Here is a 23,861-nt window from a genome sequence, read left to right as displayed (position 1 = left end):
CTGCCACCAAGAATGCACACAGGTAGTCTGTCAGCTAGCTAGCCTACTGGCAGAGTGTGTGCTGGGCCCTCCTCACTTAATTAAAACCAGACTCCAGAGACCAGACATCAGCCCAGAAACCAATATGAAATGGGTTATCATGCCTTCCTTTCTCTAATGCATGCCATCTGCTAGCGAGATGGCATATTATCAGAGCTTGCAAAAGACTCGGTGAACATAAACTGGGTTTTTGCGGCATGTTAAATGCTGGTCGTTGCTCCTTGTTGACGTAGCGTGTTGGCTTTGGCGATCTCTTTCAGCCCAAGCCCACCTGTATGGTGCAGCCCATGACTCACGCTCCCCCCTCGGCCAGCGAGCGCTCGGAGGAAGAGGAGGAGAAGAAGGTCTGTCTGCCAGGCTTCACGGGCCTGGTCAACCTGGGCAACACCTGCTTCATGAACAGCGTCATCCAGTCCCTGTCCAACACGCGAGAGCTCCGAGACTACTTCCACGGTGAGCGTGCGCCTCCCAACCTCATCAGAACACTCATGTCTTTCTATTTTCTAGGTGTTGAATGGGCTGATGTTTTATGTACCAAAATGCCCTTTGAAATGTTATACCCATCACTTACTCCACGTCCTGTTTCCACCCTTCTCATCCTCCTAAACCCTCTTGTCTGTTTTTATGCCTCTCAGCAATTGAATGTGTGTTCCAGTCAGTGGTTAGGAAATAAGTGTGATTGATTTAGGCATCAGCTTGTAGTATAGTCACCTTTTGCAGTTTCATATCAGCTTAATGTAGAAGACTGCAGCGTTGTAATTAGAGTTGTAATGAAGGATGATCATGAGTCGGGGCCTGTGAGTATGACTGTGAACTCTGTGCTCGTGTGGCCCTGTCAGATCGGGCGTTTGAGATGGAGATCAACTGCAGCAACCCACTGGGCACGGGGGGCCGGCTGGCCATTGGCTTCGCTGTGCTGCTCCGGGCGCTGTGGAAAGGCACACACCACGCCTTCCAGCCCTCTAAACTCAAGGTACACACACACACACACACACACACACACACACACACACACACACACACACACACAGTTAGCAACTATGTATTCTATACTAACCTATCCTAAGTGGTTCAAACGAGATGCTTACATTGTCTCATTGTTTTCTACAATGTCAGTAAACATACTTGACTTGGCTAGTTGAGTCACTCACTGACACAGACCTTTATACTCAGACAGAAATGCTGGACAACCTTGATTTGTTGAATTCCCAAACAAAATGAACGAAAATGTCATTGAAAGAAAGTTCGTCCATACCTGTATCTCTCTTCCCTCTCCCCCCTCCCCCTCTCTCCTTCTCTCCCTCTACTCCTCCCCCTCTCTCCCTTTACCTCTCTTCTCTCCCTCTCTCCTCTCCCTCTCTCCATCTCTCCATCTCTCCATCTCTAGGCCATAGTGGCAAGTAAAGCGAGTCAGTTCACAGGCTATGCGCAGCACGATGCTCAGGAGTTCATGGCCTTCTTGCTGGACGGCCTTCACGAGGACCTGAACCGCATCCAGAACAAGCCCTACACAGAGACCGTGGACTCTGACGGACGGCTGGACGAGGTAACGGACGAGGACCGCACGTAGTTTCCTCTCCAGAAAAATAGTATATGAAATAAAAAATTAAAATGGAGCGGGTGAAACCTGGATAAATCATGAGCACTGCCCTCACAGATGCTGTTTCATGTGCTGAGTACAAACAGGCAGGAGAGGCTTGATGTTTTGATCCTTGTATCTTGGCTATAAATCCCCCTGCAGTACCATCAGTGCAAATCCTCTTTTATCAAGCTGCTTCTTTCCCTTGAACCTGAGAGAAGTGTGTGTGTGCGTCCATAGGTGGTGGCTGAGGAGGCTTGGCAGAGGCATAAGATGAGAAACGACTCGTTCATTGTGGACCTGTTTCAGGGCCAGTACAAGTCCAAACTGGTCTGCCCCATGTGCTCTAAGGTGAGGCATGATACACATCACTTATTGCACCATTTCGTGAGAATCTGAACTTGCTTTGAAGTTTGTTTTTGTTTTGAAACATGTTTTTGTGAAAAAGTCCCCCTAGTGGTAGAGATGAGAGCTGGAGTGTGTCCACTGTCCACGGTTAAATAAGTGCTATGAACTAGATGTCTCTCCCAAACAGGTTCATAGTCCACACCTTTTGAGTAACCCATATCTGTCTGTGCCTGTGTGTGGAGTGTGTAATTAAGCCTAACCCAGGTCTAAACTGACTTAGACATAGATTCTGTATTTGAGATGCTGTGTAATCCCGGACGTTGCTTAATGTGAGTTTGAGGGAAGCCATCCCACTGTGTTGAAATGCTTGCAGTGGGAGTGCTGCGTAAGAGCCGTGCGGCCGGGCGCTGACGTAATCCCTGAGGCGGCACAGGGCCCGTCTATGTGGAGGGGGATGAGCTCAGCGGGCCGTGCCGACTCTGAGCCGTTGGGGGCAGCGGGGGTGACGGGGAGGGAGGCTTCGTGTGACGGCAGCCATTAGAGACGCTGCTGCAGAGTGCACTGGCTGACTAAGGAATCACTGTTCAATCAGAGCGCCTGGCAAATGGGACCCTCCCTACTGGGACTTTAAGTGTAGTGTGTGTGAGTGTGTGAGAGAGAGAGAGGGAGGGAGTACAGAACGGAAGGAGAGAGAGAGAGTGTGTGTGTGTTTGTGTGTGTGTGACCGCTTTCACCCTTTCTCCTTGTCACACTGTGTGTGCGTTAAGTGTCTGGTGCAGGGTGTCTTAAATCTCCATCCTGCCCTAATGTGATTAAATGGAATTCAGGAATCGAGTTACCCGGGAAACGTTGGCCAGTGTTCCAGGGCTGGCACTGAGAAGGCTTTTAGAGGGAAGTGGAGTGGAGTGAGGTGTGATCAATGCTGCGCTCTCTCTCTGTTGCAGGTGTCCATCACCTTTGACCCCTTCCTCTACCTGCCAGTGCCCTTGCCTCAGAAACAGAAGGTGCTGACCGTTTTCTTTTTCGCTAAAGAGCCACACAAGAAGCCCATCAAGGTAAACCCAAGTGACGTTACATCAAAGCTCTTTTACAGCGTCAAGTTCTTATTTAGTACAGGAAATCATTGACATTGATTTGCTTTAATCCGGCTGTTTTTTTTTTGTCTTTTTTGTTTTTGGTTGCTGGTGTAGTTTCTTGTTAGTGTCAGTAAGGAGAACTCCAGCACAGCAGAGGTCCTGGAGTCGGTCTCCCGGAGTGTCAGGATTAAACCAGAAAACTTGAGGTTGACCGAGGTAACACACACACACACACACACACACACACACACACACACACACATAAATACACATACAGACCATAGACTGTAAAAAATATACAGACACACACATTTCTAACTTTCATTCAACAAATACAACAAATAACAGAGAGTATTTGTTATTAATTGTGATCAAACAGCTCAAAATGAATTTATCTCTCTGTCTGTTCCTCTCTTTCCATTTTCCCTGTCAGGTGGTGAAGAGTCGTTTCCAGCGGATCTTCCTGCCGTCCCACTCTCTGGACGCAGTGTCCCCCTCCGACATGCTCTTCTGCTTTGAGGTTCTGTCCAAAGAGCTGGCCAAGGAGAGAGTGGTGCTGCTCAGGGTTCACCAGGTGAGAGCCACGCTACACCTGTCCTCCCCGCTGCGCTACACCTGTCCCCGCTACGCTACACCTGTCCCCGCAGCCAACCAGAGCCGACTGCCCGACTCCGACTCTCTTTTTCAGTTGTGCATCTGCGCAGCATGCAACCTCAAACCCAGCTTGGATATGAATGAGTTGGTGTAGTGGTAACTTGCTGGTAGATACTGTGTAGTAGGCCTATCTATGTATGTTAGGCTTGTAAATTCTTGATGCTTCGTTTTATGTGTAGGGTCCCTAATTCATACTACTGCAGAACTGTGTTGCTATTTTGAGCATAAAATGAGTGGTAAAAAAATAGCGGTTTGGATACATTTGGCACGCTGCCCTTTGTATTTGCACTGTTTTAGCCTTTTGGGCTGTGAGCTCTAAAGCCGGTCAAGCTCGGTACTCTCGATGGGGTGTTGGACTCATTGACATGGTGAAAAAGACCCTGGGTTCAAATTACTTGAATTACACTTTAAGTGGACAGTGTTTGAGAGCAACAGCTTTTCTCTATCTACTGTACGAGACCTACCATAACCTGCAAACAGTCAACAGATCGACTATACTGACCCACCTGTTACATCTCATAGCTTAAATAAATACTGTATCAGATGCACTCAAAAAGTCACAACTGAACTTGTCAAGCAGTACAAAGTGGAGACATCTCTGACATTGTTAATGCATGCCCAGATTGAGCAATATTACAGGGCAATCACATAACCGGTTCCATGTCTTCCAGTTAGATGATTAAAGTTCTGAAGAATGATCATTAAAGGGGCGTTCTGTAACTCCAGTCATTTCTTCACCGATTTCTTACTGTTGTCGTTGCATTTTTTCTACGGAGCTCCCCCTACAGCTTTGAGGTGCATATTTCTCTATGATCTTTTTGGTCTTTTTGCTGGCTCTGCCATTACAATGATTTCTAAACTGTTTTATTCATTTGAAAATGTTGCATAGGGGGCCTTTAAAGTTGTCAAGAAACTTGAGGTTGATATGAGAGGGAGTGTATCGTATGTGTGACCGTGTGAGCAGTCAGCTTCCTGAATCTCAATATTATGATCACAACAAGTCTGGGCAAAAGACTAAGTCAGTACCAGTCAGAGGCTACAATCATTGTTTTGCACTTTTATGATGCCATCGCATCACCATATGTAGCATATTGGTTTTACAAAAAATATTTGGCAGTATTTTTAAACTACAAAAATACACACCTATAAAGTATTTTTTTTATACAAAATATGAAGCAATTTTTGTATACAATAAAATGAAATACAGATGGAAAAAATGCAATTTTAAATTCATGTATCAGAAATATTGCCCGTCCCTCACTGTTGGCTATAGCAACTGGAGCTAGGTAGTACTGATTTTTTTGTGTTTGTGTTTGTCAATTTTGATATTATTTGACTTTTGCTATAATTGCTTTGCTATATCACTCACCCAATTTCTACCAGCCAGCCCAAATGTAGTAGGCTGCGAACAATGACTATAAACACTACAAACGGTTACTTTAACATTAATATTACAATTTTACGTCCACATTTATCAATGGTAAGGAAAGCCTGTCCGGAGTATTCTTCATATTCCTTTATTTGCTCTGCTCTAGGAATTTGGTTTCTCTGTGTTTATCTGGATGCTCAATATCCCATCCCCCACCCAGTCTATTCATTCATTTTGTGTGTGTGTGTTTGTGTGTACAGAAGCCGCAGGTGCCCAGCATCCCCATATCCAAGTGTGCAGCGTGCCAGAAGCCTCCGCTCCCTGAGGAGGACAAGCTGAAGAGGTGCACACGCTGCTACCGCGTGGGCTACTGCAACCAGTAAGTGAACTCCTCATCTCCGCACACCACCACAGTCATAGCAGTCATATGGAGGATGTACACAGGGCTCCCTGGTGTGTGTGTGTGTTAGTTTGTATGGAGATGGACGGCTGCATGGAATGGTTCAGGCACTATTTTATCTGACCAGCCATCTGTGGGTCTCAGATTCATGGGATTTGGATTACGTTTACGGTTGAATGGTTTTAATTGGTCGTTTCCTTCTCTCTATGAATATTTCTCATGGTCTATGCTCTTGTTTTTCCTAGGGCATGCCAGAAGAATCACTGGCCCACTCACAAAAACCAGTGTCGGCCCAACTTTGAGAACGTGGGTCTGCCTTTCCTGGTCAGCGTGCCCGAGTCCCGGCTCACGTACGCACGGCTCTCCCAGCTGCTGGAGGGATACTCCAGGTACGAGCTCACACCAGCGGGGGCCGGGCCACGGCTTACTGTGACCCAGGGACCACAAATCTGACTTAGGAATCAGCCTCAGGACTACCACCGAATATGTGCCACATGAAATAGTGCATACCACTCAAAACTAGATCATGAAATGCATGGTCATGGACCATCAGTGGGCCGCAGACCACTGGTTGAGAAACCCTTGGGGGATAGAAGTCTCTGGGATGGGCAGTTTTTCGAGTTTTAATCAGTTTAGAGACACTTTCTCTGAGGGGTATAAAAGGCACTCTTAAAAAAGCACATAGTCATAGGGAAATGTGTTTACACACTGCTAAGAAATTGCTTATGCTGGCAACACTTGGATGGCACTGTAATTCCAGCCCGTCTGTGCTGTCCCCAGGTACTCTGTGAATGTGTTCCAGCCGCCCTTCCAGTCGGGCCGGACCTCTCCGGAGGTCAGCCAGTGTCGCGGAGACCTGGCCCCCATGCCGGACGGCGTCGCCGAGGACTCGGCTCCAGACGAGCACCCGACTCACGCCAGCGGAGCCGGGGACGCTGCCGACCTGGACAGCCTCAACGGCAACAGCCCGGCAGACGTGGCGCAGGCAGCTGCCCGTGCGGCGGCGGGCGCAGAGCCCGACTCCCTCTCCACGCGCACCACGGACTCGGGCTTCTCTGAGCTCCCCTCCAGCACCCATGATCCCCCAGAAGAGAAGGAGACCTCCTGTGAGAAGAGCCTGAAGCCTGAAGGTACAGCGTCATGATGTGGTGGTGGGAGTGGGTGTAGCCTCAGATCAACACATGTCACCATATACAGTATATGGAATACATTGTGCAGATGTCTTACAGGCACACAAAAGAGTACAGATAAATATGCAGATAGACTTAAAGGCCTGTACATGAGAGACTAGTCTTAATGTAAAAGAGGACGTCATTGAAAATCTCTGACCAAACCTTTTAGTCCAGGGCTAGGCTTAATCCGTGTTTGGGAAACTGTAAAAAAAAATAAAAAAAGAAAGTCATGATTTGGTTAACTTTAGGCCATCCGTTTCCAGTATCATATCTCCTTCCCAGAATACCTCTATTTTTAGCCCAGAAGCTGATCTGGCCAGATGAGGTGATGATATGTGATCGTGTCTTGTCTGGTGTGTGTTCCCTCCCCAGCGGTGGTGGCAGGGTTCCAGCAGGCCTCGGAGAGCGGCTCTGGCCACGCCCCCCAGTTCTACATCTCCCTCCTGGACGCCAGCAACAAGGAGGAGCGGCTGGAGGACAGAGGTACAGTACGGGCACACGCCACTGACCTTGATGGGAGCCGGCTCCCTGGAGCTATTGCAGTGACCTGCCACACGGGGCACTATGTGGAATGGGGATAGGAGAGCAGCTGCTGTCCTGCTGCACACACTGTGCTGTATTCAGTATGCATGTGGTTTGGTAGTGAAGACATGAAGTGTTTGTGAACTGATGGATTCAGGCACAATGATGCAATCATCTCTAATGTTGTGCTCTGTGTGGTGCCTCTCCTCTCTCTCTTCTTCCTCTCCCTCTCTCTCTCTTTTTTTCTTTCTTTCTTTCTTTCCTTCTCTCTTTCTTTCTTTCATTCCTTCCTTCTTTCTGTCTTTCTTTTTTCTGTCTTTCTTTCTTTCCTCTCTCTCTCTCCCCCTCTCCCTCTCCATCTTCCCTGCAGAGGGTCCTCTGGAGATCCCTGAGGACTGCACGGTGGAGCTGGTGTGGAAGAACAACGAGCGGCTGAAGGAGTACGTGCTGGTGCGCTCCAAGGAGCTGGAGTTCGAGGAGGACCCCGGCTCCGCCAGCGAGACGGCCCGCGCCGGACACTTCACCCTGGAGCAGTGCCTCAACCTCTTCACCAAGCCAGAGGTGCTGGCCCCGGAGGAGGCCTGGTACGACATGCGACACCTGCGCACACACACACACACACACACACACACACACACGTGCACCTGCACATACAGCACACGAACAGAGGTGCACACTTGCACATGCTTACATCCATACATACATATATAAGTCAAGTCAATCTATTTATTTGTGAACACCACAGTGACACCTTATCTTTGTTTGTAGTCTTGAGTGTTAAGAGCAGCAGATTGAAATGGTCTCTTATAAAAGCAGAAGGGTCAGGCTGAATAGTACAGTTCATGTGAAATGTGGCAGTATCTGTAAAGACTAGGATAATGTCTCCTATTTAGGACAGGTTTAGAAGGATGTAGATTGGTCTTTAATACTGCTGTGAAAATCAGGCCAATCGTAGAAGAGGATTGTGATGTCTGTCCGTGTCCATTTCTTGACCGCAGGTACTGCCCTAAGTGCCAGCAGCACCGGGAGGCGTCTAAGCAACTGCTGCTATGGCGACTGCCCAATGTGCTCATCATCCAGCTGAAGCGCTTCTCCTTCCGCAGCTTCATCTGGAGGGACAAGATCAACGACATGGTGGACTTTCCCGTCAGGTACACACACACACACACACACACACACACACACACACACACATATTTAATGATATGGTGAACTGTCTTGGTAGGTACACAAATACACACAGTCGAGCATCATTTTTGATCAATTTTGACCCTTCATGTCAATTCACACATTCACCTGTAATGATGGCCTTTTCACAGACCTGCATTGTAGTTGGCACACAACCTACCAGCCCACATCCTACGGAAAATGTGACCTTTTTCTTTTCTCTGTCCCGTAGGAACTTGGATCTCAGCAAGTTCTGTATTGGCCATAAGGATGACATGCAACCTCCCGTCTACGACCTGTATGGGGTAATAAACCACTACGGTGGCATGATAGGTGGCCACTACACTGCCTATGCCCGGCTGCCCAACGACAAGAACAGCCAGCGCAGCGATGTCGGTATGTCCCTTCTGCCAGCACTCACTTTGCTCTATGTAGACTTTCCAACTCCATTGTCTTTTGCTTGGTAGCCATGATGGCATATATCTATACCTATAACTAGAGATTGTGTTTGTGAAAATGTGTAAATTCACAAACACAAACAAAAGAGTATAGTTAATTCCTTTGTTACTTCTGTAACCTGGTCCTTGCCTGCCATCTCTGTGCCCTCGGTCAGGTTGGCGTCTGTTCGACGACAGCACGGTGACGACGGTAGAGGAGAGTCAGGTGGTGACGCGCTACGCCTACGTGCTCTTCTACCGCCGGCGCAACTCCCCCGTCGAGCGACCGCCGCGCTTCCTCGGGCCCCTGGGGGCTGAAGCAGCAACGGGAGCCGGAGCCGCCACCAGCCAGGTGAGGACCACACACACACACACACATACACACACACACACACACACACACACACACACACACACACACACACACACACACACACACACACACACACACACACACACACACACACACACACACACACACACACACACACACACACACACACACACACGTCCCCTTTAACCTGTCATACAGTTTGGAGTTTTCTGTGATATTTCCAGAGCTGGAAAAAAAGCTTCATTAGGACAGATGTTTTATGCTTATTCTTGGTTCGGAACCCTCATGCTATACATGTATTTGTATTATGTTTTGTCATTTTGGAACTGCTAGAGCACATTATAACAATCCCAGCTTTCAAAATCATTTCACACAGCAGTAAAAGGCCCCTAAAACGTTATGGTTCAGCACTCCACTGTCCAAGACCTACTGTACTCTTGAAGAGTTATGGTGTTTATATGAGGTCGTTGAATTGGTTGTAGTTAAGGGGGCTCTGCATGACACATGAGGGTAATGATCTGAATGATCTCTCATATGTGGGGGGAAAGGGCAGTGGTGACCTTGGAATAGTTTATGCAAATGATGATTATTATCATTTATATAATGGGCAGAGATCTGACTGGATGCAAAAATCGAAAGGTCACAGACACGCACAGGCTCGAAAGAAACAGTCAAAGACTGTGCTCCTTGTGTCTCTTTATTCAGCTTCCTGCTATTTGGTGTGGAGCACCGATGTTGTCTGTGTGGGAGTCCTTTCAGTGTTCATCAGAGGAAGGGAGTTAGTTTTCTCTCAAATTGGCTCTGGGCCAACCACAGCATTGTTAAGCTCCTTCTGTTCGATATTAACCCAAGTAAACTACAGTCAGATCTTTTCCACTGAAGGTTTGTGATGCTTCTCATCAACTCCGAGCTGTTGGCCTTCTTAGTGCCGTCCTCAGGAGCCAGGGCAGGGTGTGTTCTGTGCGGGCTGTGTTATTGTCACAGTGGTTAAAAATATGTCAAGTGTTCAAGTAATCTGTTTTTCTCTCGTCTATGTGGGTCTGAGCATCTAACCATAATCAGAAATAGCTTATTAAACCCAATGCCCATGTTGGCAGAGCTTTAAAAAAGTGCTTTGGGGTTTTGGTCTTACGCTGCCGAATCTTAAATGTTGTATGTGGCAAAAATATGAAGTTTTCAGCTCAATGCTGTTGTGTTATTTAAGTGTGTGTGTGTGTGTGTGTGTGTGTGTGTGTGTGTGTGTGTGTGTGTGTGTGTGTGTGTGTACACGTGCAAAGTTTGGCCTGAACAATCATGTCCCACCCAGTCTATGGTCTCACCACAAGTCTGGCTCACGTCAGGCTGCTGTAGCATCCTTTAGCTGTGCGTCAGGTTTTCTAACCACAGGTGACTATTGCAGGTGTTTTGAAATGATCTGAAATGCAGGTGTTTTTAAGCCCAGCTGACTGGCAAGTGTTGTTATTGCTTAACCCGGGGTCTTAAGCTCTAAGTGCTTGTGAAGGCCCCGCCCGAGCGCCGCCTTTCTCTAGAAGCTGACACAGGTTTCCGCCAATCGCAGGCCTCTCTGATCTGGCAGGAGCTGGAGGAAGAGGCGGAGAGACAGGAAGTGCGGCACCGGGGCCCATTCGTCCGGCCACGGCGATGCACGGCGCGCGGGCAGGACGCGGAGGACGAGGATGACGGCGAAGAGGGCCGGCCGCGGGGACCGCAGGCCCAGCGACGACGACAACAGCAGCAGCGTCGCCAGCGCCATGGCAACAGCATCTCTGATTACTCTGACGATGACTATGTCAAATATTTTGTCCTGGGCACACTTGCTGCCCTGCTAGCACTGGCCCTCAATCTCTTCTACCCCCTGCTCTACCGCCGTTAGCTAGCCACTCCTAGCCACCCAAAGTACACACTTGAACTCAGTACACCTGTATGTATGTATTTATGGAGCTCTGTATGTAAGCATATATTTATTTATTACTATCTATTTGAAGTCACGCACATGATAGAAAGCACACGATATAAATGGCAATCAGGAGAAGTGTAAAGCAAAAAAAAAAAAAAAAAAAGGAAAGAAATTGCACTTTGAAAACACTGCAGATGCGCACACTATCAGAGGTTGATTATTCAGGCGACAGAACTGGGCTACCACCTCCATCTTCCATGATGCTGCTATATACTGTAGTGTAGTGCCACCCTGTAGATCTCTGGGAAACGTTCATCACCTTGGGCTCCTGGATTCATCATTATCCACCAATCAGTTAATTAACACTTCCGGTTGAAGCCTCTATTTTGGCTTCCCCAGGTAATACACTCGGGCTGTAAAACAGATGCAGGGCTTTGGACCCCCCCTTCGTGCGAAGTAGGGAAGTTTGTGATTTGTAGGGACATTCAGGACACAGTTTTGCACTACACGCTACCTTATGGGATCTGATAGTGTTGTTAGTATGTGAGTATGCTGCAGAGTTTTGAGTATGCGAGAGCAGCAGCGGGATGTAGTATGGGTGATCCTGTAGGTTTTAGGAAAAAACATTCAGATGCCGAATACTTGACATGCACTTGACCTAAAATTGTTACTTGAGTGTGACCATGATTAGGCAAGGTTGACAACATGAATGTCATTGGTGCATTGGTTTTAGCTTTTGTGGTTTTAATGTGAGTTAGTGGTCAGCATTGGCTGTATTTAGTCATGCACTAGGACAGATGCCATATACAAATAATAATATTTGCAAGTGGTTATATTACATTTATAATTAATTCACCAATCGTCTTAATTCTTTTAAAATACATAAGGTGTCCTCTGGTGACAGACACTATCAAAAAGTTAGTTTTGTTTTGAGTTGTATTTAAACCATATATGCCATTCCTGTCTTATCCTTGTATGTGATTCATTTCAGTAGAGCTTGGCAGCTAAAACTTAAATAAGAGACTTGATTGTAAAGTGAAATTATATCTGTGTGTTTGTAGTAGCACAGAGTAGACAGTAGGAAATCTGCCCACCAGCAACATGGTTTCCATAAAACACAGGTTTACACCATGATGGTGCTCTCTCTCTCTCTCTCTCTCTCTCTCTCTCTCTCTCTCTCTCTCTCTCTCTCTTGTTCTCTTGCTCTCTCTCTCTCTCTCTCTCTCTCTCTCTCTCTCTCTCTCTCGCTCACACATACATACACACACACACACACACACACACACACACACACACACCTTTATGAGCTTCCAAATGGTTTGGAAACACACATGGCAGATCAATATTTTGTTTCCCTCTTTATTTGGACCCCTACCGGTCTGTGGTAATTGCAGATTTTGTGCTGGTTTCTTATTTTCTGCCTTTTAAAGTATCAACATCACCTGCCTTGATTCTGCAGTGTTGCATGTCTTTTTTGCTGATTCTAATGGCCGATTTGTTGATTTATTTTAATATCTAAGTCTTTGTTATTGTTTGTGTGTGATTCTGTTTGTTTGAGATTTAAAGCTAAGTTTAAAAAGCCAAATCTATGTCCAGCTCGCTCCCAACATCTTAGACCTTACATTTCTCCCGTTACTTGAGTAATGTGGCTTTGGGTTTTCTTGAGGTCAGAAGCATAACTGTATATGTGTTGGACTGTAGAAGTACCCATGTGTAAGGGAATTCTAGGACCTGTGAAACTGCTTTGGGTGAGTGGTTGACTGTGTGTGAGGGCACAGCATTGGTTCCATTTGTTTCTGTCCAACCCTGTAGAAGGAGACGATGACTCAGGGACATTAGTGTTATGTCTTGGAGCCCCCCCTCCCTGTCCCTTGATTTTAAGCCATGTCACAGACCAGGAAAAGCCTCTGGACATTTTTATTTCATTTTCTTCCTTTTATGGCTCAGTGCAATGAAATACAATAAACCATCCATCCGCTATGCCAACACGAGGATCTACCTAAAGTCGTCTGAAAGTAGTCATAAATACTAGGACTAAATACTGTAACTGAAGTATGCAACTAGAGCTGCTAGAATGATCTATCTTTTGTCATAATGTATGTGAAGATATTTTTGTATATTAGGTAATTTATAGGAATTGCATTTGAAGAGTGATGGCCCTTTGTATTTGTCTTTCATCAGTTTAAACCAGAGCATTCAAGGTTAGATTGTCCTTATTGTGTCCTGGTGAAGAGTAGAGCTTGCAGTCTAGCGGTTCACAACCTTGCCTGAATGCTGTATTGAAACGACTAATGATATTTTAACGGAGGTGCAATGTTAATGTGATAATATTTAAATGAACAATGCTGTATAGGCTACAATTGCCACTGTTATTTAAGACCCAAGAGAAGACGTTTGTTAAAATATCCCAGCAATAACCTGTAATGGTACTCTGAAAAATCTGATGCTGCTCTGTAGTACAATTTACTTGTACTGGCTTTTAAAATAAAATGTCAATCTGATCACATCGGTCTGGGTGATGTTAATGTCGGTACAGTGGCAAATATTGAATGACCTTGTCCACATTGTTGGTGTGAAGTTGATCTGTGGAAGAAATTCTGTCCACTATTTGAAGTAATGAATGGATGCATCATGTTTCTCCTGCAGTGCTGCTCTTCACTGGGCTGGGTTGAGTGGATATGGTGATTGCCCAGGTCTTCCCCTTGTGCTTCAAAAAAGGTCCTATAGAAAGCCTGTCTAGTAACGCTGATTTATTTTACAGGCATCTAGTCAAGCGCTCTTTGGGACCGACCTGGACCCCGAAGGCCCCCCTCAGCTGACACCGGAGGTGGCCTCTGACCTCTTTGCGTCCTCGGGAGAGTGCTCCGCCCCATCCTACAGCAACCTGGAGGAAGTGGACTAAAGGGATCCTGAGGCGCTCTCGCCAGCGACCGCCAGCCCTGACTACCAGCCTTCTGGGAGAGGAGTTCCCCCACAAGGAACAGTTGGGGTCGGAAGAAACAACAACAACAACAACAATAACTATAATAACAACAACAAGACCGGGACTTTGGTGCTCTAAATTCTTGAAGGCGCTGTGAAGGTGCTACTGTTGCACTGGTGCAACGACCGAGCCGGGAAACAGATGGACAAAGGAGGAGGCGTATGCATGCACATTTTCTCCCTGTTGCGCTGTCTACACACACACACACACACACATGCACACACCTTCACTCCCTGTATACTCTCACCTCTGCTCTCGTTAAACACATGGCATATACGACATGTAGCCTCATACACAGGTACTATCACTGTGTGTATGAACACACACACACACACACACACACACACACATTCCACCAAATTAGATACATACACAAGCTTTAGATGTGCTGATAAAGGTTCACCTGTGTCTGCTCCCTATCTCTCTGGTCAGCCCTGGGTTCTGTAGACTTCTGGGGTTCTCCTCCTCTCCTTCACCTGCGGTCCTGCATACACACAAGCACCCACTGGGGATGAGGTTCTGTCCTCTGAGAACAGTGACGCGACTAACATTAAGCAGCTGCAAAACGGCCCTGCCCCCCCTTCAGCCATACTGGTCGATATTGTGTATCTGTGTGTTTGTGAAGTGGGCGGAAAACTGTGTGTGTGCGCGCGCGCGCTGGGTTCTGTTGTTTCTTTACTTTGTCCCTTCCTCCTTGTTTCTATTTTTTTGTCTTTTTTGTTGGGGTTTTTTGGAACCTGGGTAGATTTCTTTCCTTTTTTTTCTAACTATACTGAACTTGCTCAGTCATGTGTAATGTGTTAAGTGCACTGAAAGAAAATATATTAAAAGGTAATGCCAGTTTGTCATCCCATACCTGAAAATGTTCTTTTTCTTTCTTTTTTTAATAATCTGATCATTTTGAGTCCTTCAAAGCACAATGGTGCAAATGGCTGTAGTGTTGAGAAACTGCTTTGCCTTCCCTCATTGTGGTGTAATTGGTAGTAATTGTAATTTAAGGATTTTGAAGTTTCTCTTTGGACATTTTCAGTTCAATAACCTCACGGTTTTGTTGAAATGATTAAAGTTACTTTGGGGACTTAAATGAAATAAATGAAAATGAAAACTATAAGGCTTTGGACTTGTCAAAACTGCAGCTATTGTGTCAAGTGTGCTATAGATTGGCTAGATGATCAGATGTAACCATCTTCATAAGATATGGATTGAGAAACGCTGGACTCCTCCCTTAAAGTTAGTCTTTCCTTATTGTCTATTATTTGATTGTTAACTGAGTTCCACCTTTTCTAAGTTTGAACAAACCTGTGGAAATATTGTGTATTTCAGAGATTAAAAGGCTTGACATTGAAAAGAAAACCTGCATGTTGACCACCACTGTAGACCTAAAATGTCATTACCAATCATGTAAGCCCTTAGCCCACCTTGATGCCCTTTCTGTGTGGATTGTCTAGTGCCCCCTGTTTTGTTTGGTATTGGACTGCATATATTAAGTGGGTATATGGGTGTATGGTTTTCCAAATGCTGCTGTGAATATAATATAAATGGTTAATATAAGTAAATAAATAAGCTTTTGGGAAACTAAAAAAATGACAGGTAATGTTTGTATATGCAAACTCGGAATCATAAGTAACTTTCAATAAAGATTCCAAGAGGTGTTGACTTGTCATGTCCTTTCCTGAGCAAATGCAGCTGCTAGGCAGGGTAGAATACCTCAAAGGGCCCTGAAAAATGCTCTCCTTATTTTAGGCTACACTATGTAGTGACTGTTTGTGCAGCTTGTCTGTGATTTACAACCTATTTAAAGACCCCTTAAATGTTTGCACAAGGTATGCACTTTCATTGTCACCCAAGGACCTCAAACCATAGGCTACTCAAATACATTTGTCTTAGCTAATGCCAATTGTCGGCCTGATCCTGAGCTGATAACAGAATGGGTAGACGACTAGCAAGTGGCCAGAGATTCATTACCCCGACATATAGCCTATGGTAGTACAAATAGGCGAAGCATTTTTCCTGATGTTTCCTTGACTTGTCAGCCAATTCACTCACACACACACACACACACACACACACACACACACACACACACACACACACACACACACACACACATCAAAGGGATGGAAAGCTTTCTGACCCCAACGTGCGCAGACTTGTTCTGTGATGTGAACCGTAGAGGGGTCCATTTTTGTTTTAGTAATTCTACATGTAGGCTACAATAAACATGGCTCATAAAAAATCCATGCACAATATATCAGGTGCAAGGAGTCCATACATTCAGGTTGTTTCCTGACTGGTCCTCCATAATAAATATGTCCTCTAGGGTGCGCTAGTCAAAAAACCTCCCACACAAATCCCATTGCTACCTGCAAAACAAGGAAATGTGCAGTTTCAGCTGTTCAAAGCCGGTCTGTTTTCTCCATTACTTTCTCTCCCGTGCTGCCGTCTCATTCAACAAACCATGGTGTTGGTGTCATCAGTAGCTACACCTATGGGAGTGGAAATGCTATGTGGTAGGCCTATTTCAAAACCCGCATTTGGCGACAGAACGATAGCTAATGCCGTGCTCGTTAGCTAAATGTTTCATTTTAAAAATAACCTTAGCGATTATGAGTCTCAGCCAGCCAACATTACCATGGTAAGGTAGCAAGACAGCTAGTATCCGGTGGTGGTGTTTCAGATCCCTAAAATTGGTAGCCTATGTCAATATTGTATTTTATTCAGATATGTCGGAAGCGCTCATCCACACAGCAAAAAGTTACAGCAAAGCCAGGATTGTAAATGTCACCATGGTCATTCTTTGTCATTACCTACTAACGTCTCTAAGGACAAACATGTTAATGTAGCAAGTGTCATACTTTGGGTTTCATTCATTAACAGCAATTTGCTTCGATCGTTCAGTAGTCTGTAAACGTTCCGCTCAGGACTCCTGGATACTTAGTAGCCTACTCCGTTCCACAAATCTAGCCTTCCAGTGGAGGGACTTAATTGTAAGTAATGTCAGACACCGTGGTCAGAAACTGTGGTATAAATGAGACGAATGACGAGGACGAAGGAGAACTTCGATCGGGCGCACCTGGCAGTGGACATCCTACAGGGAATTCTGTCAGACCGAAGAAGCTCATTCTCCACATTGACTTGAACAATACCATCCTGGTATCAGATGCCGTGACTAAGCAAGGGACTGTCGCCGCTTTGGATTACTTTCTTTCCACGGTCACTTGGGGACATATGTCAAAAGGTAAGATGGTGTTATGCTGGTAAAAGTTGAATTGCATTGAATAAATGTCTTGTTTTATTTATTTGTCATAGCTTTATTCTTATGCAGATATTTTGGTTTGAGAAATTATTGTCTAGTTGTGGAACATCATTACACTTGGCTATGATTCAAGTATGTGACATTACCTTGTAACCCAATAGGCATGCATTGGGAATGTTGTAAAGCTAGATTTTCTGTTCTGTCAAGTCAACACATCCCCTCACTCTGCCTGCAGGTAAGTGGGAGTGGATATCTGAGGCCCCCTCCCTCTCGCCACCCAGCCAAGATGCCGTCAGTTACTACTCCAAGTTTGGCCGAGTGGCTGGCTTCACCTCAGCTGGACCGGGCCGGAAGTTCCGCGGGGTCCTGGAGGAGCACCTGGCTCTGCTGCGCTGGCCCGCAGACCTGCCTGAGGACAAGGAGTTCTCTGTGAAAGGGGAGGATGGCAACCTGTACCACTGGATCCTGCCTTCTTTCTTCCAGCTCCTCCAGGACCTGGCCTCCCAAGGCCGGGAGTTTGCCATCTTGTTCCGCACTTTTGGCACTGACCTGCCCCGAGTCTTGACCGTGGTCCGCAGAGCCTTGACCCAGGGGGACCATCCACTGTTCCCCGACCTCCCTGCCCTAAAGGTAGGTCTCAGATGGCAAACAGTTTGTTTGTCTTTAGTTTTTTAAGTCCATCGCAATGATTGTGTTGGTGCCTTGCTTAGCATCGGTGAAGGTGAAGGTGAGGTGAGGTGTGAAATTGTCCAGAATTTGCCCTGAGACTATAAATTGTCTGCCCTTTGGATGCACCCAACCCACGCCTCTTCCCCACACCCCCTCACAACAACATACACACAGCATTCCTTTCCCTCTACCTGACCGCACTCACAATGAACCATCCCTCCCCACAAACACATTCCCACTCCCTACCCATTCTCATAAACACTCACTGCACACACACACACACACACACACACACACACACACACACACACACACACACAAACACAAACACACACACAAACACAAACACACACTTCTTCACAGCAGGCTGCTCCTGTCGTTAGCCAAGTGGAGCTGAACACATTGATTTCTGTGGCGGAGGTGGGCAGAAGGATGTCAGGGGGGGTCTCTCACCACATGGCCAAGCCTCCCGGGCATGCTGCGCCCACTGTGTCCAGGGCAGAGATGGGGGTGGTGACGACTTATTCAGGCTGTCTGCTGTCAGCCGCTGTCTGCTCACGCACGTCCGCATAATCGCAGGGACTGTCTGCTTGCATCTCCCCTCCCATCTGTGGAATGCAAAGAGCAGCCATTGTCATAGAGGGCTAAGGAAGAAGTGTTTAGCTGTCATCCCATGACTGAGGTCTAACTCGGGAGTAACGGAACTCTCGTGATGGCCGTGGAAATGCCACAATGGGTTGTGGAGCTTTTAAACAAATGCAATTTGAGGAGGCGTTTGGAATCCTGGTGTCTAGAGCACATCTGGCTCTTGTCTGTTGTTGGTCCACGAGGGCTAAAGCATTTTAGTATTCTACATGTATTTTTAGTGCTCTGCTTGTAGTTCCTATAGTGTCATTTTCCTTGAATTGCATGCAGGTTACCCTAAGCAATACATGAGTTCTCCTTCTTACTCTTCCCTCTTCCTCTTCCTACTTCCCCCTTTCTCTCTCCCTTCCCCTCTCTCTCTTCCATTCTCTCTCTCTCTGTCATCCACTCTCTCTCTTTCTCTCCCTCCCTCCCTCTCTCTGCTCCTAGCTCTCTGTGAGCGAACTCCCCGGGCGGATCCGCTGCAGTGCTAAGGGCACGGTTCTGACCCGCGGGGAGGAGAAGCTGTCGTCTCGTGACGGGGACCGCGCCATCTACCAGTACCTCAGCGCAGTGGAGGGCCTCGGCGGCTTCCAGGACCACTTTGACTGGTGAGGGAGAGAGCCGTTACATTACAGGGTCACCCGGGGACAGCACCAGAGGGAGTGGCTTGTCATATGGCGCACATACTGTAGTAATAACGCTGTTGGGCAGGATTAGGTGCTGTGACAGGCATTGCAGGTAGTCACGCTGCTTTTTAAACAGCTTGTGAACAAGTAATGAAACGAGACAGCGTCTGGTCTTGCTCTGTTTTGACCCGCTGATGAACACGTGCTGCTTTATATGTTGTCTATGTCTTTTACATCATCATTGTGGTCCATCTCTATTACAGTGTTGAATAAATAAAGGCTTGTTTAACCTACACAAGTATACTGTTGGACTTATGTGGCTGTAGGTGCATGCAATATAAAGAATCTTGACATTTTTCCTCATAGGTGGGCCCGCAACACCTACTCCATCTTGGGTGGTAAGCCTCTCTGGGTTGACCCTTTTGACTCCAGTGTGCAGCACATCTTCATTGATGATAACATTCGGCAGACGGATGAGGACACGATTGTCCACCCCAAGGTTAGGATATGACTCTCTGAAAACGGGATTGTTGCAGAAATAGTTGTGAAATGAACAGCCTTCTCATACACTCTCAAAATGAATGTGTTGTTTTTAACACATTGCTTTTGTTATTTGTTACACAATATGTGTTGAAAATAACACAACTTGTGTTGTTTTTTAACACATCTCTATGTCCAGATAGGGACAACACAGTTTGTGCTGTTTCCAACATGTTTGTTTTGAGAGTGTAATAGCTTTTTTTTACAGTAAAGTTATGCAGAGCATAATACCATCTCTGTGACTAGTTGTCTTTTTATATAAATTATTACACGCTGGAGTAGTTGTCCTTGAAGTCCATCTTCATTCCGCTCCTCCAGGTGTTTGTGGACCCTGAGGGCTCCCAGACTCGCACCGCGTCCACGTCGGAGCTGTATGACCTCTGCCTGGTGCAGAACGATCTGCTGCAGGCCATCGCCGACACCAGCTACTTCACCAAGCGCATCCACATCTGCCAGGAGAACTACGAGAGCAACCTCCAGCAGGGCACCAGCTAGAGGCCTGTGCCCATTCATCTGGCACACGGGCACGCCAGGGCGGGAGAGAGGGAGGAAACCAGGGAGGAACGCAAGACAATTTTGAGAATAAATTTGAAGGATGAAGGTTTGTTTGGTGTTTGAAGGCAGGGGGCTGTAATTGTTTGATGCATTATAGTCCTGTCTTGAGTGAAGTTTGATGGATGGCTTTGAAGTAGCTTTGGGCCAAAAACGTATAATGTAAAGGTCAGATTAGTTTTCACTTCTTATCCCTTTCCGCCTCCTCCACCTGGCAGTTTTTTGGGTCCTAGCACTCAGCATCATCTTCTTTAAAATAAATGTGATGTTTTTTTCTTAATTCCATTTGAAAGTCTGTACTCCACTTTAGATAAGATGTCCCATTTGCCAGCCTGAAAAATTGCCAAGAGTGTCATGACCAAAGGGCCTGTGTGTGCTGTAGCACTGATGCCGATAAGCGTGTTCCACTGACGACTTTTTAGTTCACTCATGAATGTGTCCTCAATCCTCATTTTTTTCCCTCAGGGTGATTGATGCCTAGCGTTACAAAATGCAAAATATTTTTATAGGATTGTTTTTGTTTGCTGCTGTTTTCAAATGGCCTAAGTCAAAATAGATTTATACATAGTAAGATTTGGTGTGGGTAGGTCGTAAATAGAGAGGTGATGAAACTTGTTGAAAAGAGACCATTTCTCCATTATGCTCAGTGTGCTTTTAGCTTTTAGTCCATTTGTAATTTGGTACATTTTATCCTCAACTGACTACCGAGTTCTATTTAGACTTCACAACAAGTTGGTCAATAACATTTATTAACTCGGAAGGATGTTAATTGTAAATGAAGGACTAATTGTATTGCTGCATGCTCACAGTGGTACAAGTACTTTAGTCTTCTCCGTCATGCACAAACAGGTCTGTGTTTTATGCAGGGTACATGCACAACCGTGATAAACATGGAAAGCATACAAAGCAAACCGTTTACTTCAGTGGAATATTTGCATACATCTTCGAGATGTCCATGTTGCTGAGGTCAGGTGAATTCTCTGATGTTTTGCACTGATCAGTGGTGAGCTGTTAAATTTTGCCTTTACAACTAAATCAAGAATGCAATGTCTTCCCTCAACAACACATTTACAACACATTTGGATTTTTGCATCCCAGAGAGGATGCTTATATGCACTGGATATTAATAACCTGTGGGAGATTTAGTAGCATTGGTTATTTATCTCTTATTTATTTGAATCTGTCAGCATATCATTTTTTGTTTGTTTTCTATTGATTTATTGCACTTGAGCTGACTACTTGAAGTCTTCAGAGACCATGTGCATATTTTAGGAGTGTGGCCTGGCTTGAGGTAGAGTTATGTCTTGGGCAAAGTCTACACCTATAGATTTTGTCAAGTAGCACGCGGAAGAACCCATCCTCTCATTGCACTCAGCAGAGGGAGAGATGCTTTTATTTTCTAGTTTCATAGGAGAGTGATTTTAGAAAACAGATGTGTGTCTCCTGTGCTCACGTCACCAAAGCGATCTACCACCAATCCAATGTCTCATCTAACCCTGACAAGACAAACAGACATGATGGACCCACTGGGCCTTTGTGCACTGAGAAGGTCTCTCACCATATCTTGAAATAAAAGTCGTGAATGAATCTTTGCTGTGGTCATTGAGTTTTTCTCGGCTTGAGCTTTGAGGGGCTGCCATGGCGGAGAGCCTCCAACTGATTTCTTCAGGCTGCATTGATCAAGCTCACACAGAGGCTGTGTCAAAGGTATTGATCGCGCATCATGTCCTGGAGATCTTTACCAGAATGGGCTTGTGGGATGTATTGACCAGCAGGGGGGGGGGGGTTGAAGAGTAGTTACGGAGATATTCACGGAGGCGAAGTTTCGGCTTATTGGAGGCGGCGGGCTCTGGCTGGACACTGGGGCTGTGAATGATTTCACACTCCTGCTTTCATTTTCCATGTTTATGGACTGCTGATGTTATCCTGTGCTGATATAAAATCACAAAAGTTCCTTATTCAAACATCAATTAAGCCAGAATTAGAGAGCATAAATACTGTTTGCTTAGTATGACTGTCTGTTGTCATAATCAAGAAAATGACCATTAGAGGGTGAAGAATCCAAGAATTACTCACTTTAACTATTCACTTGGAATGCTGAGTGAACATACCAACCTTCAGTATGAATGCTCTGCTATGACGCAATGTCAAAGCTTTTCTTTGCAGAGTCACAGAGTGTGTTGTTTTCCTCGGTAATGGTCTGTGTGTAATGTGGTTGCCTGCTCCCTTTCCGTTAATCTGCTAAAAGTGTGATGAATGAGACCTGTCAAGTGAATATAATAACAGGCCTATAAAGATGCCATTCTGAGCTAAACAGTACATCCGATGCATCTTGATTTGTTCTCAGCTGTTTTAACACAATTTGTATTTAAAGCCAGGGAGATTTGTATTTAAGGGAGATATATATATAAAAAAAAAAATACAAAGGCCTAGATGAGTCAACACCAATCATTTTAGAATTCATGGTATTTGTGCTCTGGAAAACTTTTCATGCCCTGAAAAATAACTGAGATGATTGTTTTTTAAGTGGAAGCTCTGAATTCATCTCCTCACTGTCTCCGTAAATTTGTTAACAGATAATGACACTTAACAGATAACAAAAAAAAAAGAATATCTGGAGACTATGGATTCAGAAACACTGATCCCTGTCTGTGATCCCAGTGTTCAGGCGTTCATGTAGAGCCAGTCACTTTACTTTATTGCAAGCCATTAGTACGCCGCAGGGGGGCAGTGTGACCATAGATGTTCTGTATACAGTAGATCGGCCAAGAAAGCGTTTGATGTCAGGTGGAGCGCACCTCTGACTGGTGTAATTTGTCATAGAAGTCGGAGCAGATGCCGCGCAGGAGGAGTCCCGGCAGGGCAGCGACAGACAGACACGATTGCATTGTTTCGGCTGAGGAAATAGAGCTCTGCATAATGCATTTCTATTACACGCCCGCCGTTTGAAGCCAGGCAAACAGCACAGAGATAAAAGTATGGATTTATGTGACTGCCTGTTAATATATCCCGGACTAGCTTCCACTTTCCGGAATGCCTCGTCGTGACTTTCACTGCACCGATAAATCAAAAGGCTATTCCTGGTTCAATTAGACTGTGGGGGATTAATTAAAGAACAGTGCATTCCCAGAAGTATAAGTGGTTGTGTTGAACACCAACTTATTCTCCTGTATAGATGACTATTAAACCTCAGCTTTTTGCTGGATTGTATAGCCTACATTAAATTTGAACTTGGGGAGGTTTGGAGAGCTAGGGCACATCATATTATGCTAATGCAAGGTAAACTGATGTTTGTCTTGTAGCCTATTCTGTTCAAGAATAGGGCCATATCTTACAAAAATAGCAATAATGCTTATCAGAGTAGCATCTCTTTGCGATAAGTTGGCGACAAAAATAAGTGTGTTCCTTGACGTCACAGAAAATGTTTTAGAAGAACAACCGGTAAGGTGGAGTGCGCATTTACGCGCTGGTGCGGGGAGGGAGAGCAGAGTGTGCGGTGATTTGCCAGTGGTGGAGTCCAACAGCTGATTGTTTGCGCGAGACACTAAACAGTGAACGACGGATCTGCAAGCTCTCTACGCATATACGAGGTTGGAAAGAGTGTTAGCGTACTT

General features: G+C 45.7%; 2 protein-coding genes across 5 annotated transcripts in view; both read left to right on the top strand.

Moving 5' to 3' along the window:
* usp19 (ubiquitin specific peptidase 19) overlaps positions 1-15,628 on the top strand; it is a 28,498-nt gene extending 12,870 nt beyond the window's left edge. For 2 of the 4 annotated variants that reach the window (XM_062540611.1, XM_062540610.1), the window contains exons 11-26: positions 300-492; positions 879-1,012; positions 1,427-1,585; positions 1,859-1,969; positions 2,911-3,021; positions 3,157-3,258; positions 3,476-3,616; positions 5,326-5,444; positions 5,711-5,854; positions 6,246-6,595; positions 7,010-7,120; positions 7,530-7,743; positions 8,158-8,310; positions 8,559-8,722; positions 8,940-9,115; positions 13,756-15,628. In XM_062540611.1, coding sequence (XP_062396595.1) covers positions 300-492; positions 879-1,012; positions 1,427-1,585; positions 1,859-1,969; positions 2,911-3,021; positions 3,157-3,258; positions 3,476-3,616; positions 5,326-5,444; positions 5,711-5,854; positions 6,246-6,595; positions 7,010-7,120; positions 7,530-7,743; positions 8,158-8,310; positions 8,559-8,722; positions 8,940-9,115; positions 13,756-13,896 — 2,523 coding nt within the window. In that variant the 3' untranslated portion in view covers positions 13,897-15,628. The other 2 variants (XM_062540609.1, XM_062540608.1) reach the window with 1 other exon arrangement.
* Positions 15,629-16,363: 735 nt separating this feature from the next.
* si:dkey-32e6.3 (uncharacterized) lies at positions 16,364-21,834 on the top strand. Its single transcript, XM_062540607.1, has 5 exons — positions 16,364-17,215; positions 17,469-17,863; positions 18,977-19,137; positions 19,522-19,654; positions 20,014-21,834. The coding sequence occupies exons 1-5, from the start codon at positions 16,972-16,974 to the stop codon at positions 20,188-20,190; spliced, it is 1,110 nt and encodes a 369-aa protein (XP_062396591.1). The 5' UTR covers positions 16,364-16,971; the 3' UTR covers positions 20,191-21,834.
* The last annotated feature ends 2,027 nt before the right edge of the window (positions 21,835-23,861 follow it).

This window comes from Sardina pilchardus, chromosome 7 (assembly GCF_963854185.1).
Source record: "Sardina pilchardus chromosome 7, fSarPil1.1, whole genome shotgun sequence".
NCBI lineage: Eukaryota > Metazoa > Chordata > Actinopteri > Clupeiformes > Clupeidae > Sardina > Sardina pilchardus.
Note: the sequence above shows the minus strand (reverse complement) of the source record. Positions and strands in the feature narration are given on the sequence as shown.

What these genes read in the sequence shown, in the direction of transcription:
- si:dkey-32e6.3 (XM_062540607.1), top strand. Translation starts at nt 16,972, where the DNA reads ATGTCAGACACCGTGGTCAGAAACTGTGGTATAAATGAGACGAATGAC. An exon ending in CCGACCTCCCTGCCCTAAAG is followed by an intron (nt 17,864 to 18,976) that starts GTAGGTCTCAGA and finishes CTCTGCTCCTAG; the next exon opens with CTCTCTGTGAGCGAACTCCC. An exon ending in ACACGATTGTCCACCCCAAG is followed by an intron (nt 19,655 to 20,013) that starts GTTAGGATATGA and finishes CCGCTCCTCCAG; the next exon opens with GTGTTTGTGGACCCTGAGGG.